Source organism: Phocoena phocoena, chromosome X (assembly GCF_963924675.1).
Source record: "Phocoena phocoena chromosome X, mPhoPho1.1, whole genome shotgun sequence".
NCBI lineage: Eukaryota > Metazoa > Chordata > Mammalia > Artiodactyla > Phocoenidae > Phocoena > Phocoena phocoena.
The window spans coordinates 91967346-91983646 of NC_089240.1; the positions used below are offsets into that span (position 1 = coordinate 91967346).

Below are 16301 nucleotides of genomic sequence, written 5' to 3' on the forward strand. Positions count from 1 at the left end.
TTTGATATTGAGCTGCATGAGCTGCTTATAAATTTTGGAGATTAATCCTTTGTCAGTTGCTTCATTTGCAAGTATTTTCTCCCATTCTGAGGGTTGTCTTTTCGTCTTCTTTATGTTTTCCTTTGCTGTGCAAAAGCTTTGCAGCTTCATTAGGTCCCATTTATTTATCTTTGTTTTTATTTCCATTTCTCTAGGAGGTGGGTCAAAAAGGATCTTGCTGTGATTTATGTCATAGAGTGTTCTGCCTATGTTTTCCTCTAAGAGTTTTATGGTGTCTGGCCTTACATTTAGGTCTTTAATCCATTTTGAGTTTATTTTTGTGTATGGTGTTAGGGAGTGTTCTAATTTCATTCTTTTACATGTAGCTGTCCAGTTTTCCCAGCACCACTTATTGAAGAGGCTGTATTTTCTCCATTGTATATTCTTGCCTTCCTGGGATAAACCCCACTTGATCATGTTGTATGATCCTTTTAAGGTACTGTTGGATTCTCTTTGCTAGTATTTTGTTGAGGATTTTTGCATCTATGTCGATCAGTGATATTGGCCTGTAGTTTTCTTTCTTTGTGACATCTTGGTCTGGTTTTGGTATCAGGGTGATGGTGGCCTCGTAGAGTGAGTTTGGGAGTGTTCCTCCCCCTGCTATCTTTTGGAAGAGTGTGAGAAGGATAGCTGTTGGCTCTTCTCTAAATGTTTGATAGAATTTGCCTGTGAAGCCATCTGGTCCTGGGCTTTTGTTGGTTGGGAGATTTTTAATCACAATCTCAATTTCAGTGCCTGTGACTGGTCTGTTTATATTTTCTATTTCTTCCTGGTTCAGTCTCGGAAAGTTGTGCTTTTCTAAGAATTTGTCCATTTCTTCCAGGTTGTCCATTTTATTGGCATATAGTTGCTTGTAGTATTCTCTCATGATCCTTTATATTTCTGCAGTATCAGTTGTGACTTCTCCTTTTTCATTTCTAATACTATTTTTTTTAAAGGATCTTTTTTTTTTTAGATGTTGGGGGTAGGAATTAATTAATTAATTAATTTTTGCTGTGTTGGGTCTTCATTTCTGTGCGAGGGCTTCCTCTAGTTGTGGCAAGCAGGGGCCACTCTTTATTGCAGTGCGCGGGCCTCTCACTATCACGGCCTCTCTTGTCACGGAGCACAGGCTCCAGACGCGCAGGCTCAGTAGTTGTGGCTTATGAGCCTAGTTGCTCTGCGGCATGTGGGATCTTCCCAGACCAGGGCTCAAACCCGTGTCCCCTGCATTAGCAGGCAGATTCTCAACCACTGCGCCACCAGGGAAGCCCTCTAATACTATTAATTTGAGTCTTCTCCCTTTTTGTCTTCATGAGACTGGCTAATGGCTTATCAATTTTGCTTATCTTCTCAAAGAGCCAGCATTTAGTTTTATTGATCTTTGCTATTGTTCCCTTCATTTCTTTTTCATTTATTTCTGATCTGATCTTTATGATTTCTTTCCTGCTGCTAACTTTGGGGGTTTTTTGTTCTTCTTTCTTTAATTGCTTTAGGTGTAAGATTAGGTTGTTTATTTGAGGTTTTTCTTGTTTCTTGAGGTGGGATTGTATTGCTATAAACTTCCCTCTTAGAACTGCTTTTGCTGTATCCCTTAGGTTTTGGGTCATCGTGTTTTCATTGTCATTTGTTTCTTGGTGTTTTTTTATTTCGTGTTTGATTTCTTCAGTGATCTCTTGGTTATTTAGTAGTGTAAGGTTTAGCCTCCATGTGTTTGTATTTTTAACAGATTTTCTTCTGTAATTGATATCTAGTCTCAATGCGTTGTGGTTGGAAAACATACTTGATATGATTTCAATTTTCTTAAATTTACCAAGGCTTGATTTGTGACCCAAGATATGACCTATTCTGGAGAATGTTCCATGGGCACTTGAGAAGAAAGTGAATTCTGTTGTTTTGGGATGGAATGTCCTATAAATATCAATGAAGTCCATCTTCTTTAATGTATCATTTAAAGCTTGTGTTTCCTTATTTATTTTCATGTTGGATGGTCTGTCCATTGGTGAAAGTGGGGTGTTAAAGTCTCCTACTATGATTGTGTTACTGTCGATTTCCCTTTTTATGGCTGTTAGCATTTGCCTTACATATTGAGGTGCTCCTATGTTGGGTGCATAAATATTTACAATTGTTACATCTTCTTCATGGATTGATCCCCTGATCATTATGTAGTGTCCTTCTTTGTCTCTTGTAATAGTCTTTATCTTCAAGTCTATTTTGTCTGATATGAGAATTGCTACTCCAGCTTTCTTTTGATTTCCATTTGCATGGAATATCTTTTTCCATCCCCTCACTTTCAGTCTGTATGTGTCCGTAGGTCTGAAGTGGGTCTCCTGTAGACAGCATATATACAGGTCTTGTTTTTGTATCCATTCAGCCAGTCTATGTATTTTGTTTGGAGCATTTAATCCATTTGCATTTAAGGTAATTATCAATATGTATGTTCCTGTTACTGTTTTCTTAGCTGTTTTGCTTTTGTTATTGTAGGTCTTTTCCTCCTTTTGTGTTTCCTGCCTAAAAAAGTTCCTTTAGCATTTGTTGTAAAGCTGGTTTGGTGGTGATGAATTCTCTCAGCTTTTGCTTGTCTGTAAATGTTTTAATTTCTCTGTCGAATCTGAATGAGATCCTGGCTGGGTAGAGTCATCTTGGTTGTAGGTTTTTCCCTTTCATCACTTTAAATATGTCCAGCCAGTCCCTTCTGGCTTGCAGAGTTTCTGCTGAAAGATCAGCTGTTAACCTTATGGGGATTCCCTTGTGTGTTATTTGTTGTTTTTCCCTTGCTGCTTTTAATATGTTTTCTTTGTATTTAATTTTTGATAGTTTGATTAATATGTGTCTTGGCATGTTTTCCTTGGATTTAGCCTGTATGGGACTCTCTGGACTTCCTGGACTTGACTGATTATTTCCTTTCCCATATTAGGGAAGTTTTCAACTATAATCTCTTCAAATATTTTCTCAGTCACCTTTTTTTTCTCTTCTTCTTCTGGGACCCCTATAATTCGAATATTGGTGCGTTTAACGTTGTCCCAGAGTTCTCTGAGACCGTCTGTAATTCTTTTCATTCTTTTTTCTTTATTCTGTTCTATGGTAGTTTTTTCCACTATTTTATCTTCCAGGTCACTTATCCGTTCTTCTGCCTCAGTTATTCTGCTATTGTTTCCTTGTAGAGAATTTTTAATTTCATTTATTGTGTTGTTCATCATTGTTTGTTTGCTCTTTAGTTCTAGGTCCTTGTTAAACGTTTCTTGTATTTTCTGCATTTTATTTCCACGATTTTAGATCATGTTTACTATCATTACTCTGAATTCTTTTTCAGGTAGACTGCCTATTTCCTCTTCATTTGTTTGGTTTGGTGGGTTTTTACCTTGCTTCTTCATCTGCTGTATGTTTCTCTGTCTTCTCATTTTGCTTAACTTACTGTGTTTGGGGTCTCCTTTTTGCAGGCTGAAGGTTAGTAGTTCCCATTGTTTTTGGTATCTGCCCCCAGTGGCTAAGGTTGGTTCATTGGGTTGTGTAGGCTTCCTGGTGAAGGGGACTTGCGCCTGTGTTCTGGTGGGTGAGCCTGGATCTTGTCTTTCTGATGGGCAGGTCCGTGTCTGGTGGTGTGTTTTGCGGTGTCTGTGACCTTATTATGATTTTAGGCAGCCTCTCCGCTAATGAGCGGGGTTGTGTTCCTGTCTTGCTAGTTGTTTGGCACAGGGTGTCCAGCACTGTAGCTTGCTGGTCATTGAGTGTACCTGGGTCTTAGTGTTCAGATGGACATCTCTGGGAGAGCTTTCACCGTTTGATATCACGTGGAGCTGGAGGTGTCTGGTGGACCAAAGTCCTGAACTCGCCTCTCCCGCCTCAGAGCCACAGGCCTGACACCCAGCCGGAGCACCAAGACCCTGTCGGCCACACGGCTCAGAAGAAAAGGGAGAAAAAAAGAAAGAAAGAATGAAAAAATAAAATAAAGTTATTAAAATAATAAATAATTATTAAAAATACAAACAATTAAAAAGTAATAAAACAAAACAAACAAACAAAAAAAACCGGACAGGGCTTCCCTGGTGGCGCAGTGGTTGAGAGTCCGCCTGCCGATGCAGGGGACACGGGTTCGTGCCCCGGTCTGGGAAGATCCCACATGCCGCGGAGCGGCTGGGCCCGTGAGCCATGGCCGCTGAGCCTGCGCGTCCGGAGCCTGTCCTCCGCAACGGGAGAGGCCACAACAGTGAGAGGCCCGCGTAACGCATAAAAAAAAAAAAAAAAAAAAAAAACCGGACAGACAGAACCCTAGGAAAAATGGTAAAAGCAAAACTCTACAGACAACCTCACCCAAAGAAGCATGCACATACACACTCACAAAAAGAGAAAAAGGAAAAATATATATATATCATTGTTCCCAAAGTCCACCGCCTCAATTTTGGGATGATTTGTTGTCTATTCAGGTATTCCACAGATGCAGAGTGCATCACATTGATTGTGGAGATTTAATCCGCTGCTCCTGAGGCTGCTGGGAGAAATTTCCCTTTCTCTTTGTTCACACAGCTCCTGGGGTTCAGCTTTGAATTTGGCGCCACCTCTGCATGTAGGTCACCTGAGGGCATCTGTTCTTCGCTCAGACAGGACGGGGTTAAAGGAGCAGCTGATTAGGGGGCTCTGGCTCACTCAGCCCGAGGTGGGCATGGAGGGGTACGGAATGCGGGGCGAGCCTGCGGTGGCAGAGGCACACATGTCTTTGCACCAGCCTGAGGCGTGCCATTTGTTCTCCCTGGGAAGTTGTCTCTGGATCACGGGACCCTGGCAGTGGCAGGCTACACAGGCTCCTGGGAGGGGTGGTGTGGATAGTGACCTGTGCTTGCACACATGCTTCTTGGTGGCTGCAGCAGCAGCCTTAGCATTTCATACCCGTCTCTGGTGTCCGCGCTGATAGCTGCGTCTCGCGCCCGTCTCCAAAGCTCGTTTAGGCGGTGCTGTGAATCCCCTCTCCTTGCACACCCCGAAACAACGGTCTCTTCCCTCTTAGGCAGGTCCAGACTTTTTCCCTGACTCCCTCCCGGCCAGTTCTGGCTCACTAGCCCCCTTCAGGCTGTCTTCACGTGGCCAACCCCAGTCCTGTCCGTGGTATCTGACCTCCGAAGCCCGAGCCTCAGCTCCCAGCCCCTACCCACCCTGGTGGGTGAGCAGACAAGCCTCCCGGGCTGGTGAGTGGTGGTCGGCACCGATCCTCTGTGTGGGAATCTCTCCACTTTGCCCTCTGCACCCCTGTTGCTGCGCTCTCCTCCGTGGCTCTGAAGCTTCCCCCTGCCATCCCCCACCTCCACCAGTGAAGGGGCTTCCTAGTGTGTGGAAACTTTTCCTCCTTCACAGCTTCCTCCCCAAGGGACAGGTCTCGTCCCTATTCTTTTTTCTCTGTTTTTCCTTTTTTCTTTTGCCCTACCCAGGTACGTGGGGAGTTTCTTCTGCCAGCGTTCAGTAGGTGTTCTGTAGGAGCTGTTCCACATGTAGATGTATTTCTGATGTATTTGTAGGGAGGAAGGTGATCTCCACGTCTTTCTCTTCTGCCATCTTGAAGGTCTTCCTCTAATTGCTGCTTTTCCTCATTTTCTCGTGGAGTGTCTAACTTTTTTTCCCTTGTTGCTTAGTTTGGCTTCCCTTGCTCACAGGGGGCCGCATGCAGAGTTCTTGCACCTGGCCCTTCAGACCAGAGTTCCTCCTGGGAAATAACTGTGCCAACACCTCAGCTCTGGTATGGTGTGCAGAAACCTGTATATTCCTTTTTAATGTTGATAGTTACTGGCAAATTTTTCTAATTAAATAGCTCTACTGCTTGATACTCCCTTGATCAGTGTAAGAAATTTTCTATTTTCTCCTCATTTTGCAACTATTAGGTATTATCAGTCTTTCTAATTTTGCCAATCTAATGGGTAAAAAGTAGCATATCATTGTTTAAATTTGAATTTTCCTGATTCCAGGTGAGATTTCTTCTATGTATATCTGCTCAGCAAATTTTCTATTCATACTCTTTGCCTCATTTTTTAGGAGGGGATTTGCTTATGTATTTCCTATTGATTTGTAAAAGTACTTTATAAACACCAAAGATGCATCCATTGTCTATTATATATGTTGCAAATAGTTTCTCCCAGTCAGTTGCTTGTCTTACTACAGTGTTTACTGTATATTTCATCAAGTAGAAGTTTAACATTTTAACATAAACGAATGTTACACTCATTCATTCATTCAAAAAATACCTATTGAGTATGTATGATGTGCCAGGAACTATTTTAGGTGCTGGAGATAGAGTATGAGTGAAACAAATTCACTGCCTGCATGGAGTTTACATCTAGTCAGTGAACAAAGTAAACAAAATAAATAAGTTTGTTAGAAGGTATTGCAAAATTAGAGTGAGGCTTGGGGATAAGAATTGCTGAGAAATGTTACATTTTTAAAAATAGGGTAGTAAGGAAAAGCTTCTCTGATAACAGTTGTTTAAGTGGCTTCATGCAGTGAGGGGGTTAGTCATTCAAAGACCCTGGCATTTCGAGAAATATAAATGAGGCTAGTGTGAATTAAGCCAAGTATTGAGGTGAAAGTCAGTAGGAGATGAGATCAGGTTGGTAATGGAGGGTAGATTATCTAGGGCTTTATAGATCATAGTAAGGCTTATACTCCTAAGTGAAATAAGGGACAAGTGGAAGGAATAACATGATTGTACTTTAATTTTAAAAAAATCACAGCTCTCATTTTGGATATAAATCACAGAGGAGTAAGGATGAAAAGAGTGAGACCAATTATGACACTTTTTATTATTATTATTTTATTTTTATTTTTATTTATAATACAAACTAGAGATGTTGATAGCTTGGATCAGGGTGGTGGCAGTGGAAGTGATAAGAAACTGTCAGAATCTTAAGATATTTTCCAAGTCAAGTCAGCAAGATTTGTGTATGGAATACGAGAGAAAGAGAGATGTCAAGAATGACTCTAAAGTTTTTATCTGAGCAACTGCAAGAATGGAGTTGCTACATACTTAGATAGGAAAGATTTGGGGAGAAACAGATTTGGCAGGAAAGATCAGGAGCATAGTTTTCTGAATGTTATGAAGACTTCTATATCTAAGATTATAAAAAGAATCCTATATATTTTATTCCAGTATTTGCATGATTTTGTTCTTTATGTTTACATCTTTAACCCATCTGACTTTTTCTGTATGTTTTGCAAGGTGAGGAACTATATATTTTTTTCCAAATAAATTATCCAAATAACCCAAACCTATTTGTTATGAGCTCCATTCTTTACTCATTGATTTGAAATTACATTTTAAAATTTTTCTAAATTTGTTTATACATATTTTTTTCTAAACTGAGTGAACTTTAACATCCATATAGTGCAACCAAAATTACCATAATAATTCATCTCTGAAACTATAATGGATGGCAGCAGAAAACCATGTTTCAACTGGCCAGTGTCCACAGTATATTCAACTCTTCAAGCAAGAGGCTAACTCTTAGTTTTTCTATGCATCCTACAAGTATATTTCAATAAGGAAATCTACACTAAATTTGGACATTTGCAGAGCTGACAAAACCAGGAAATCATGTATTTGAAGTATCCTACTCTTTCTTTCAGGTGGTATTATTTTATCTTAAAATGATGACATATTTAAAAAACAAGATTTTACCTCTCAGTTCTGATAGGCACAGGCAGTCCTTGCTTTGTACAGTTCTGATATGCACAAATTTGTTACCACAGTTTATTTAAATAGCATCAGTCCACAACAATATGGTTCAAATTTAATTTACCATGATACGTTAGCTCTTCAATCCCTAAGCCACTATGTAAATATCTACTGTGCATCATGATCAGTGAGCAGTCATTTCACTTCTTTCAAATTCTGTCAGTGATTCATCACTGTGAATCTATTGTTCCCATAATGCATTGACAGCAAAGCATGTAGATGTGTTGCCTCTGTCTCTCATTGATAAACCAAACTGAAATTTAACAAAAATGGATAATCAAAAGAGAAAATTGACCAACAATGATGAAAGTGCAGTAAAAAAAAAAGGAAAGGTGATAATACTGGAAATGAAATTTAAATCTAATGTAGATGGAGTTAGAGATGAAATAGCCAGCCAAAGGAATGTTGACACTGCCACCATTTGAGAGACTTTAGATGTGCAGCCAAGAAAGCTAGTGAATTTGAAATGATCAACATATGAACTTGACTCTCTATACATGTATAACTGACAGGAAGAGGGATTTTAGTGTTTTGAGAAAAACTTTTACAGGTCATAGAATGATCATATTTTTCCCATTGATTTTTAAAATCTCTTTACATGGTTTCATCTTGCATTTTCGTTTTTATAGTCCAATACTGTTATGCAAAATGAAGAGTGCCTGCCTATATTGTAAAGGAAGAGTAGAATAAAAGTTTCAGAAGACATGATAGTATGATTGGGGGATGTCAAGCATAAGAAAAAATTCTATAATTAGTGAGCTGTTAAGAAGTAAGGATAGTGCTAAAAGGTCAGATGGTAGTTTGTTTTACAGATGGCACAATTTATGAGAGAGTGTCCTTGTTAGTCAAAAAACATAATTAATATGGGAATCAATAGGCAGAACTTTGAGTCCTGAGTCTGTCTACATGACCTTGTAAGTCACTTAATTCTTTTGTATTTTCACTACTTTGTCAGCAAAATAGAAAGAATTATACCTATTGCACAGAGTTATTGTGAGGCTTCAGTTAGATTTAAAAATACACTTTGTAAATTATAAAGCACTCTATACATAATGTTTGTCTGTGAGATGAGACAGCTGGACTAGGTAGTACCTAAGATTTCTTCAACTCTTAAACTTAATGACTATTCTTTAAATGTGGCATAATATTTCTAACCTCCATTAATCCTTCTTAAAATCTAATCATACTACAGACTCAGAACAATCCCTATCATAATCCCAGATAGCTTTTTTGCTGAAATTGACAAGCAGAAAGTCTTAGAAGAAAACATGATATATCTTCAGGACCTTGGGTTAGGGTAATTATTTCTTAGATATGACACCAAAAGCACAAGCAAACAAAGAAAAAATAAATGAATTGAACCACATTAAAATTTTGTGCTACAAATGATAGCATCAGGAAAGTGAAAGGACTACCCACAGAAAGGGAGAAAATATTTGCAAATTATATATCAGATAAGAGATTTATATCCAGAATATATTTTAAAAACTCTTATAATTCAATAAGAAAGCAAATAGACCAATTTTTAAATGGGCAAAGTCAATTGGGCCTAACAGACCTATACAGAACATTCCAGCCCACAACAGCAGAGTATCTATTTTTTCAAGTGCACAAGAAACATTCTTCAGAATAGAGCATATGTTAGGCCACAAAATAAGTCTTGATAAATTTTAAAAGATTGGAACCATACAAACTATCTTTTCCAGTTACAATAAAACGTAAACAGCAAAAGGAAAGCTGGAAAATTCACAAATATGTAGAAATTAAAGAACATACTCTTAACAACCAGTGGGACAAAGATGAGGACACAAGGGATATTAGAAGATATCTTGAGACAAGTGGAAAAGAAAACACAACATACCAAAACTTACAGGATCCAGCAAAAGCAATGCTAAGAGGGAAATTTATTGTAAATGCTTGCATTAAAGAAGAAAGATCCTAAGTCAACAATTTACCTTCATACCTTCAGGAACTAGAAAAAGAAGAACAAACTCAACCCAAAGCTGGCAGAAGGAAGGAAATAATAAAGATTAAAACAGCAATAAATACAGTAGAGATTAAAAATAATAGAGAAAATCAGTAAAACCAAGAGTTGGTTCTTTTGAAAAGATGAACAAAATTGAAAAACCTTTAGCTAGGTTGGCTAAGAGAAAAAGAGAGAAGACTCAAATTTCTAAAATTAGAAATGAAAGAGGGTGCATCACCACCAATTTTACAGAAATAAAAAGGATTATGAGGGTACTATGAACAAGTGTACAACAACAAATTGGTTAACTTTGAAATGGACAAATTCCTAAAACACAAAATTTACCAAGACTGAATCGTAAAGAATAGATTTTCTGAATAGACTTATAGCAACTAAGGTAGTATCTTCCTTGGGTGGTAAAGGATACCATAGGGTTCATTATTTTATAAACTTACTTCATATTATTTTTCTCTAAGTTCATCGCCTTTTCTCTAAGTTCATCACCTTACACATACTCATTGAATCCCATGTACCGTGTTTTGGCCTGCTCAGGCAGCTTTGAGCCTTTATTTATCAATTTGTCCCTGTTAGCCTAAAATTTCACTACCTGGGAGAGGAAAGTAGCATGCAAACTTGAAGATCTTATTTTATACTCCCTTTCCTATATCATTTAGTAAAATGTTAAATAAGAGTATCTCTGCATCCACTCTTTAAATCCCTATTGTTAATATTTCCTAACTAAAGAAGAACCTATATATGGCTTGGTTCATGGTGTCTTTAATCTCCAAATATAAATTGAACTGTAAAAAAATTTCATAATTATGTGAGAACCACAACTTCCAACTGATTGGACTACTATTGCAATACTCTTCTTGCCATAAAACAGGGTATGGTTTTTACCCTTTCTCACCAAATATTTTCAGCTCATTGTCCTGTGTTATTTTTTTTTCTACTGGCAGTGCTTCTTCAATTTTACAGTGGAACACAATAGCAGTGTTAGCTTTTTCACCAACTTTGATGTCTTCTATTCTGTATATTGAGGTCAGCCTGATATTTTATTCCAGGTCTTAGGTTATAGCATGGAATGGAAGCGAGATTCTATTATTAAGAGATAGTAGAGAATGGCTATGATCCAAATACTCTTAGGTAACCAATTCGGATTTTAACAGCAAAATAGGTATCAACTTGACTCGTATTTCTACGTGGAGTGCCTGTTATACAGCACAGTGACCTTGAAAGCAGTTCTAGTTTCAGGCTTGTTAAAAGGCATTTTAGTCTTACAGTGTTACTGTATTTGTTAGGTAGTTTCACAATGTTAAATTTGACTCATTAGGGATGATATATTCCATTTTCAGTTATATCAAATCTCCCAAAAAATAAAAGTCTAGAACCAGACAGCTTCATTGGTGAGTTCTATCAAACATTTAAAGAAGAATTAACACCAATCCTTCTCAAATTCTCCCAAAAAAATAGAAGAGAAAGGAATACTTCAAAATTCATTTTATGAGGTGAGCATTACCCTGATACCAAAACCAGACGAGGATGCCACAAGAAGAGAAAATTACAGCCAATATCACTGATAAACACAGATGAAAAAATCTTCAATAAAATATTAGCAAACCAAACTCAAATACATTAAAAGGATCATACACCATGATCAAGAGGAATTTTCCAGAGGTGCACGGATGGCTTAACATCTGCAAATCAAACAATATTATACACCACATTAGCAAAATGAAGGGTAAAAATCATATGATCATCACAATAGATGCAGAAACGCATTTGACAAAATTCAATACCCACATATGATAAAACTCTCAACAAAGTGGGCATAGAGGGAACATACCTCAACATAATAAAGGCGATACATGATAATCCCACAGCTAGCATCATACTCAATGGTGAAAAGCTGAAAGCTTTTCTTTTAAGATTAAGAACAAGCAAGGATGCCCACCCTTGTCACTTTTATTCAACATAGCATTAGAAGTCCTAGCCAAAGCAATTAGGCAAGGAAAAGAAAGAAAAAACAATCAAATCGGAAGGGAGGAAGTAAAACTTATTTGCAAATGACATGATATTATATATTTTTAAAACCCTAAAGACCACACCAAAAAACTGTTAGGACTAATAAATTCAATTTGCAGGATACCAAATCAATATTAAAAAATGTGTTGTGTTTCTATACACTAATAACGAACTAGCAGAAAGAAAAATTAAGAAAACCATTCCATTCACAATTGCATCAAAAAGAAGAAAATATCTAGGAATTAATTTAACCAAGGGACTTGCACACTGAAATCTGTAAGACGTTGATGAAAGAAATTGTAGAAGACACAGATAAAAGGAAGGATATTACATGCTCATGGATTGGAAGAATTAATATTGTTAAAATGTCCATTCTACCAAAGCAATCTGTAGATTCAGTGCAATCCCTATAAAATTCCAGTGTCATTTTTTCAGAAAATAGAACAAACAATCCTAAAATTTGTATGGAACCATAAAAGACCTCAAATAGCTGAAGCAATAGAAAAAAGGACAAAGCTGGAGGCATCACACTCCTTGATTTGAAACTATATTTCAAAGCTGTAGTAATCAAAAAAGTATGAAGACTATATTTTCATGGATCATTTGTATAGTTTTTTACTAGAGAAGTTTTTATGAACGTGTAGAGCACCCGAAACCATGAGAAGGAGGTGCAGCGTTCTCTCCTGAGTGTGAAGTCAGCTCTTGGTGTTACTTCTGCAACTGCCACTAGCCACTGATGATTGTTCTTCTCTTCCTTTGGGAGAGTAAGAGGGAGAGAATGCTGTCAGAGTTAAAAAACAAAAACAAAAACAAAAACAAAAAAAACCCAAGATGGTATTCACACAAAAACAGACACATAGATCAATGGAGCAAAATAGAGATCCCAGAAATAAACTTAAGCATGTATGGTCAGTTAATTTATAACACAGAAGCCAAAACTATACAGTGGGGAAGGGACAGTCTCTTTAATAAAGGGTGTTGGGAAAATTGGACAGCCACATGCAAAAAAATTGAAACTGGACCACTATCTTAACACCATACACAAAAATCAACTCAAAGTGGATCAAAAATTTGAACATAAGACCTGAGACCATAAAACTCCTAAAAGAAAACACAAGTGGTAAACTCCTTGACATTGGTCTTGGCAATGAGTTTTTGAATTGGACTCCAAAGCAAAGGCAACAAAAACAAAAAAATAAACTAGTGGGACTACATCAAACTAAAATACTTCTGCACAGGAAAGGAAACCAACAAAATGAAAAGGCAGCCTACTAAGTGGGAGAAAATATTTGCAAATCATATATCTGATTAGGGGTTAATATCTAAAATATATAAAGAACTCATTCAACTCAATAGCAAAAAAATCAATCTGATTAAAAAATGAGCAGAGGGGCTTCCCTGGTGGCGCAGTGGTTGAGAGTCCGCCTGCCAATGCAGGGGACGTGGGTTTGTGCCCCGTTCCTGGAAGATCCCACACGCCACGCATGGCCACTGAGCCTGCGCGTCTGGAGCCTGTGCTCCACAACGGGAGAGGCCACAACAGTGAGAGGCCTGCGTACCGCACACACACACACACAAAAATGAGCAGAGAATCTGAATAGACATTTTTCCAAAAAAGACATACCTATGGCCAATAGGTACATGAAAAGGTTCTCAATATCACTAATCATCAGGAAAATGCAAATCAAAATAATGAGATATTACCTCACACCTTTTTGAATGGCTATTATCAAAAAAAACAAAAAAATAACGTGTTGGCAAAGATGTGGACAAAAGGAACTCTTGCACACTGTTTCTGGGACTGTAAACAGTATCCAGGTTCCTCAAAAAATTAAAAATAGAACTACCATATGATCCAGCACTTCCCCTTCTGGGTATTTATCCAAAGAAAATGAAAACACTAACTGGAAAAGATATATGTACCCCCATGTTTCTTGCAGCATTATTTACAATGGCTAAGCAACCTAAATGTCCACTGATGGATGAATGGATAAAGAAGTGGTGTATAAAAAAGAATGAAACCTTGCCATTTGTCATAACATAGAGGGACCTTGAGGGTATTATGCTAAGTGAAATAAGTCAAACAGAGAACAACAGATACCATATGATGTCATTTTTATGTGGAATCTAAAAACAAATAAAATCAAAACAATAAAACAAACAAAAACCAAGCTCACGGATACAGAGAATATATTGGTAGTTGCCAGAGGCAGGGGAGGGTGGGGGTGGGTGAAATAGGTGAAGGGGGTTAAAAAGTACAAACTTCTAACAATAAATTAAATAAGTCATGGGGATGTAATATACTGCATGGTGACTACAGTTAATAAATTGTATTGTATATTGAAAATTGCTTAAAACTTTTCCTCACAAGAACAAAAATTTTATAACTGTATGGTGATGGATACTAACTACTTACTATGGTGATCGTTTCACAGTATATGCACATATTGAATCATTATGTTGTACACCTGAAACTAATATAATATGTCAATTATATCTAAATTAAAAAAAGAATTATATCAAAGCTTGACATTAGAATAAATATAGATATTTGTGCTTTACGTGTATGGATAAGTGTGGTTTAAGTCTTGCCTAGCTTTTGCTGAGAGTATTAGTAGACTAGAATTTTCCCTTCTCAGAGCGATTTATAGGATTCTTGGCCAGGTTGTTGATTTTCTGAGTACTCTTTTTCATTATCTTCTTGGTTATCTTTTTAGAAGCTCATTATTTTTTCTGCAAGCGTATGAATAATAAAAGTTTAGATGAAACTTAAACTAGCAAATTGTAGTACTTTTCAGAAGTCCTAGTGAAAATTTACTTTCTTTTTTACAGTTCACTTGGTTTGAAGGAGTAGGGCCATACGGTGGTAAGAAGAACTGTATCAGGGAACAAGAACTGGTCAAAATTACAATTTGGGGTTATTTGTAGAATTTAACATACTTCATTATAAATAATCAGAAGTTTATCTACTGCATTTCATGTTTACCATTAACAGAATAATGGAATTTTCTTCTTGTTTTTTTTAATTTTGATATATGTCATTGGTTCATCAATAACAAGAAGAATTATGATAGTTTATTCAAAGCTTTTCTGTGTAAGTACCTAAGCTGGAACCAGTTCAATCCAAAAGTCAATTGTATACCTATTATATGTGTAAAAATATGCTAGATATTTGATTTATAATGGTTCAGACAGAAATACATATATTCCAAGCCCAAGATTGTTAATTGTTTTTTAAGAAAGGGAAGTAAGGAGAAAAGTCATTAGTTTAAAAAGCTTTTACCATAGTGCGGAAACACTTGAGTCACAAATATATGATCTTACTCACCTAGACAAGCATAAGCACTAAATGAAAAAGAAAGTATTCAGCAGGTAATGTTGAGCACTTTGTTGGACAGGTCATGGTCCTCATGAGCAGAGCAGTGAACACTGTGGTAGATTTAGTGTTATGACATATATTCTCATTGTTGTTGGGAAAAACTTGTTTTAATCGTGAAAGTGGGTATGAATTCTTCTAAGCCTTTATTAGAAGAAAACAATGCAAATGTTCGTTGAGCAAAAGTGGTTATATATGAATTATCTCTGACCCCACAGAAGTTTTCAGTGTAATTGAAGAGTCAAGACATGCATATGTGAACGCATTATAAACATAATGGAATAAGAACCTACCCTAAATTTTTAGGGTAGGCTTTCTGTCCTGGAAGTCTTCATGGAGGAAATGGGATTTGAGATGTCCACTGAAGAACTGATAGACTTCTTCATGTTAAGATGAAATTTCCCTTTTACAGTAGAACCTACTGTAATTATTGTTTGACATGCTTATTGTAAGCCATGAATTTCATTGTAGTATACTAGGGATGATGATCAGAGGTTCCGAAATCAAACTGCCTGGACCCAAACTCAGATTCTACCACTTATTAGCTGCATTACCATCAAATGGGGATAATAATAGTATCTTTCTTACAGAGTTAGGATTAATGAGAATAATGCATCTACATATCATGGGAATAGCATGAGCTCTGGAGTCTGACAGATCTTGGTTCAAATCCCAGTTCTGCTACTTACCAGAGACCTTAGGCACTTGAGTTCTCCAAGATTCAGTTTTCTCATTTATAAATGGAGATGATAAAGCCTAACCCAAAGGGCTGTTGTGATAATTAAATGAAGCAATTTATGTAAAGCACTTAGCAGAGTGCCTGACATACAGTAAAAGCTCTATGAATAATTTTATGTTGTTATAAAATCTAAGTCATGTAGAGACTTCAGTTTTATCTTTCTATTCATGTTTTTAGGGTGAACCTGGTCTGCCGGGATACCCAGGGAACCCTGGTATCAAAGGTGCTATGGGAGATACTGGTTTGCCTGGATTACCGGGGACCCCTGGAGCAAAAGGACAACCAGGCCTTCCTGGATTCCCTGGTAATATTACTTTTCTTAAATGCTTCCTTCTTATCTACTCTAACCCATGTCACAAAGCAACTTCTTAATTGACAGACTTCTGTTCTATTTCTCAATTAGCAATGGACCAGCAAAGCAACCTCGAACTAGCTCTTTAACATTTTTGCCCAAATTTCTTTC

At 37.2% G+C, this 16301-nt stretch overlaps 1 protein-coding gene and 1 non-coding gene across 3 annotated transcripts in view; both read left to right on the forward strand.

Annotated features, from left to right (window-relative positions):
* Positions 1 to 16301, forward strand: part of COL4A5 (collagen type IV alpha 5 chain) — a 226166-nt gene that overhangs the window by 180752 nt on the left and 29113 nt on the right. For both annotated transcript variants that reach the window (XM_065900585.1, XM_065900587.1), the window contains exon 37: positions 16016 to 16142. In XM_065900585.1, the coding sequence (XP_065756657.1) occupies positions 16016 to 16142 (127 nt within the window). The remainder of the gene's footprint in view (positions 1 to 16015; positions 16143 to 16301) is intronic.
* On the forward strand, positions 12304 to 12514 carry LOC136143127 (small nucleolar RNA U3). The gene has a single exon (XR_010657836.1). It is a non-coding gene; the product is annotated as a small nucleolar RNA U3 (small nucleolar RNA).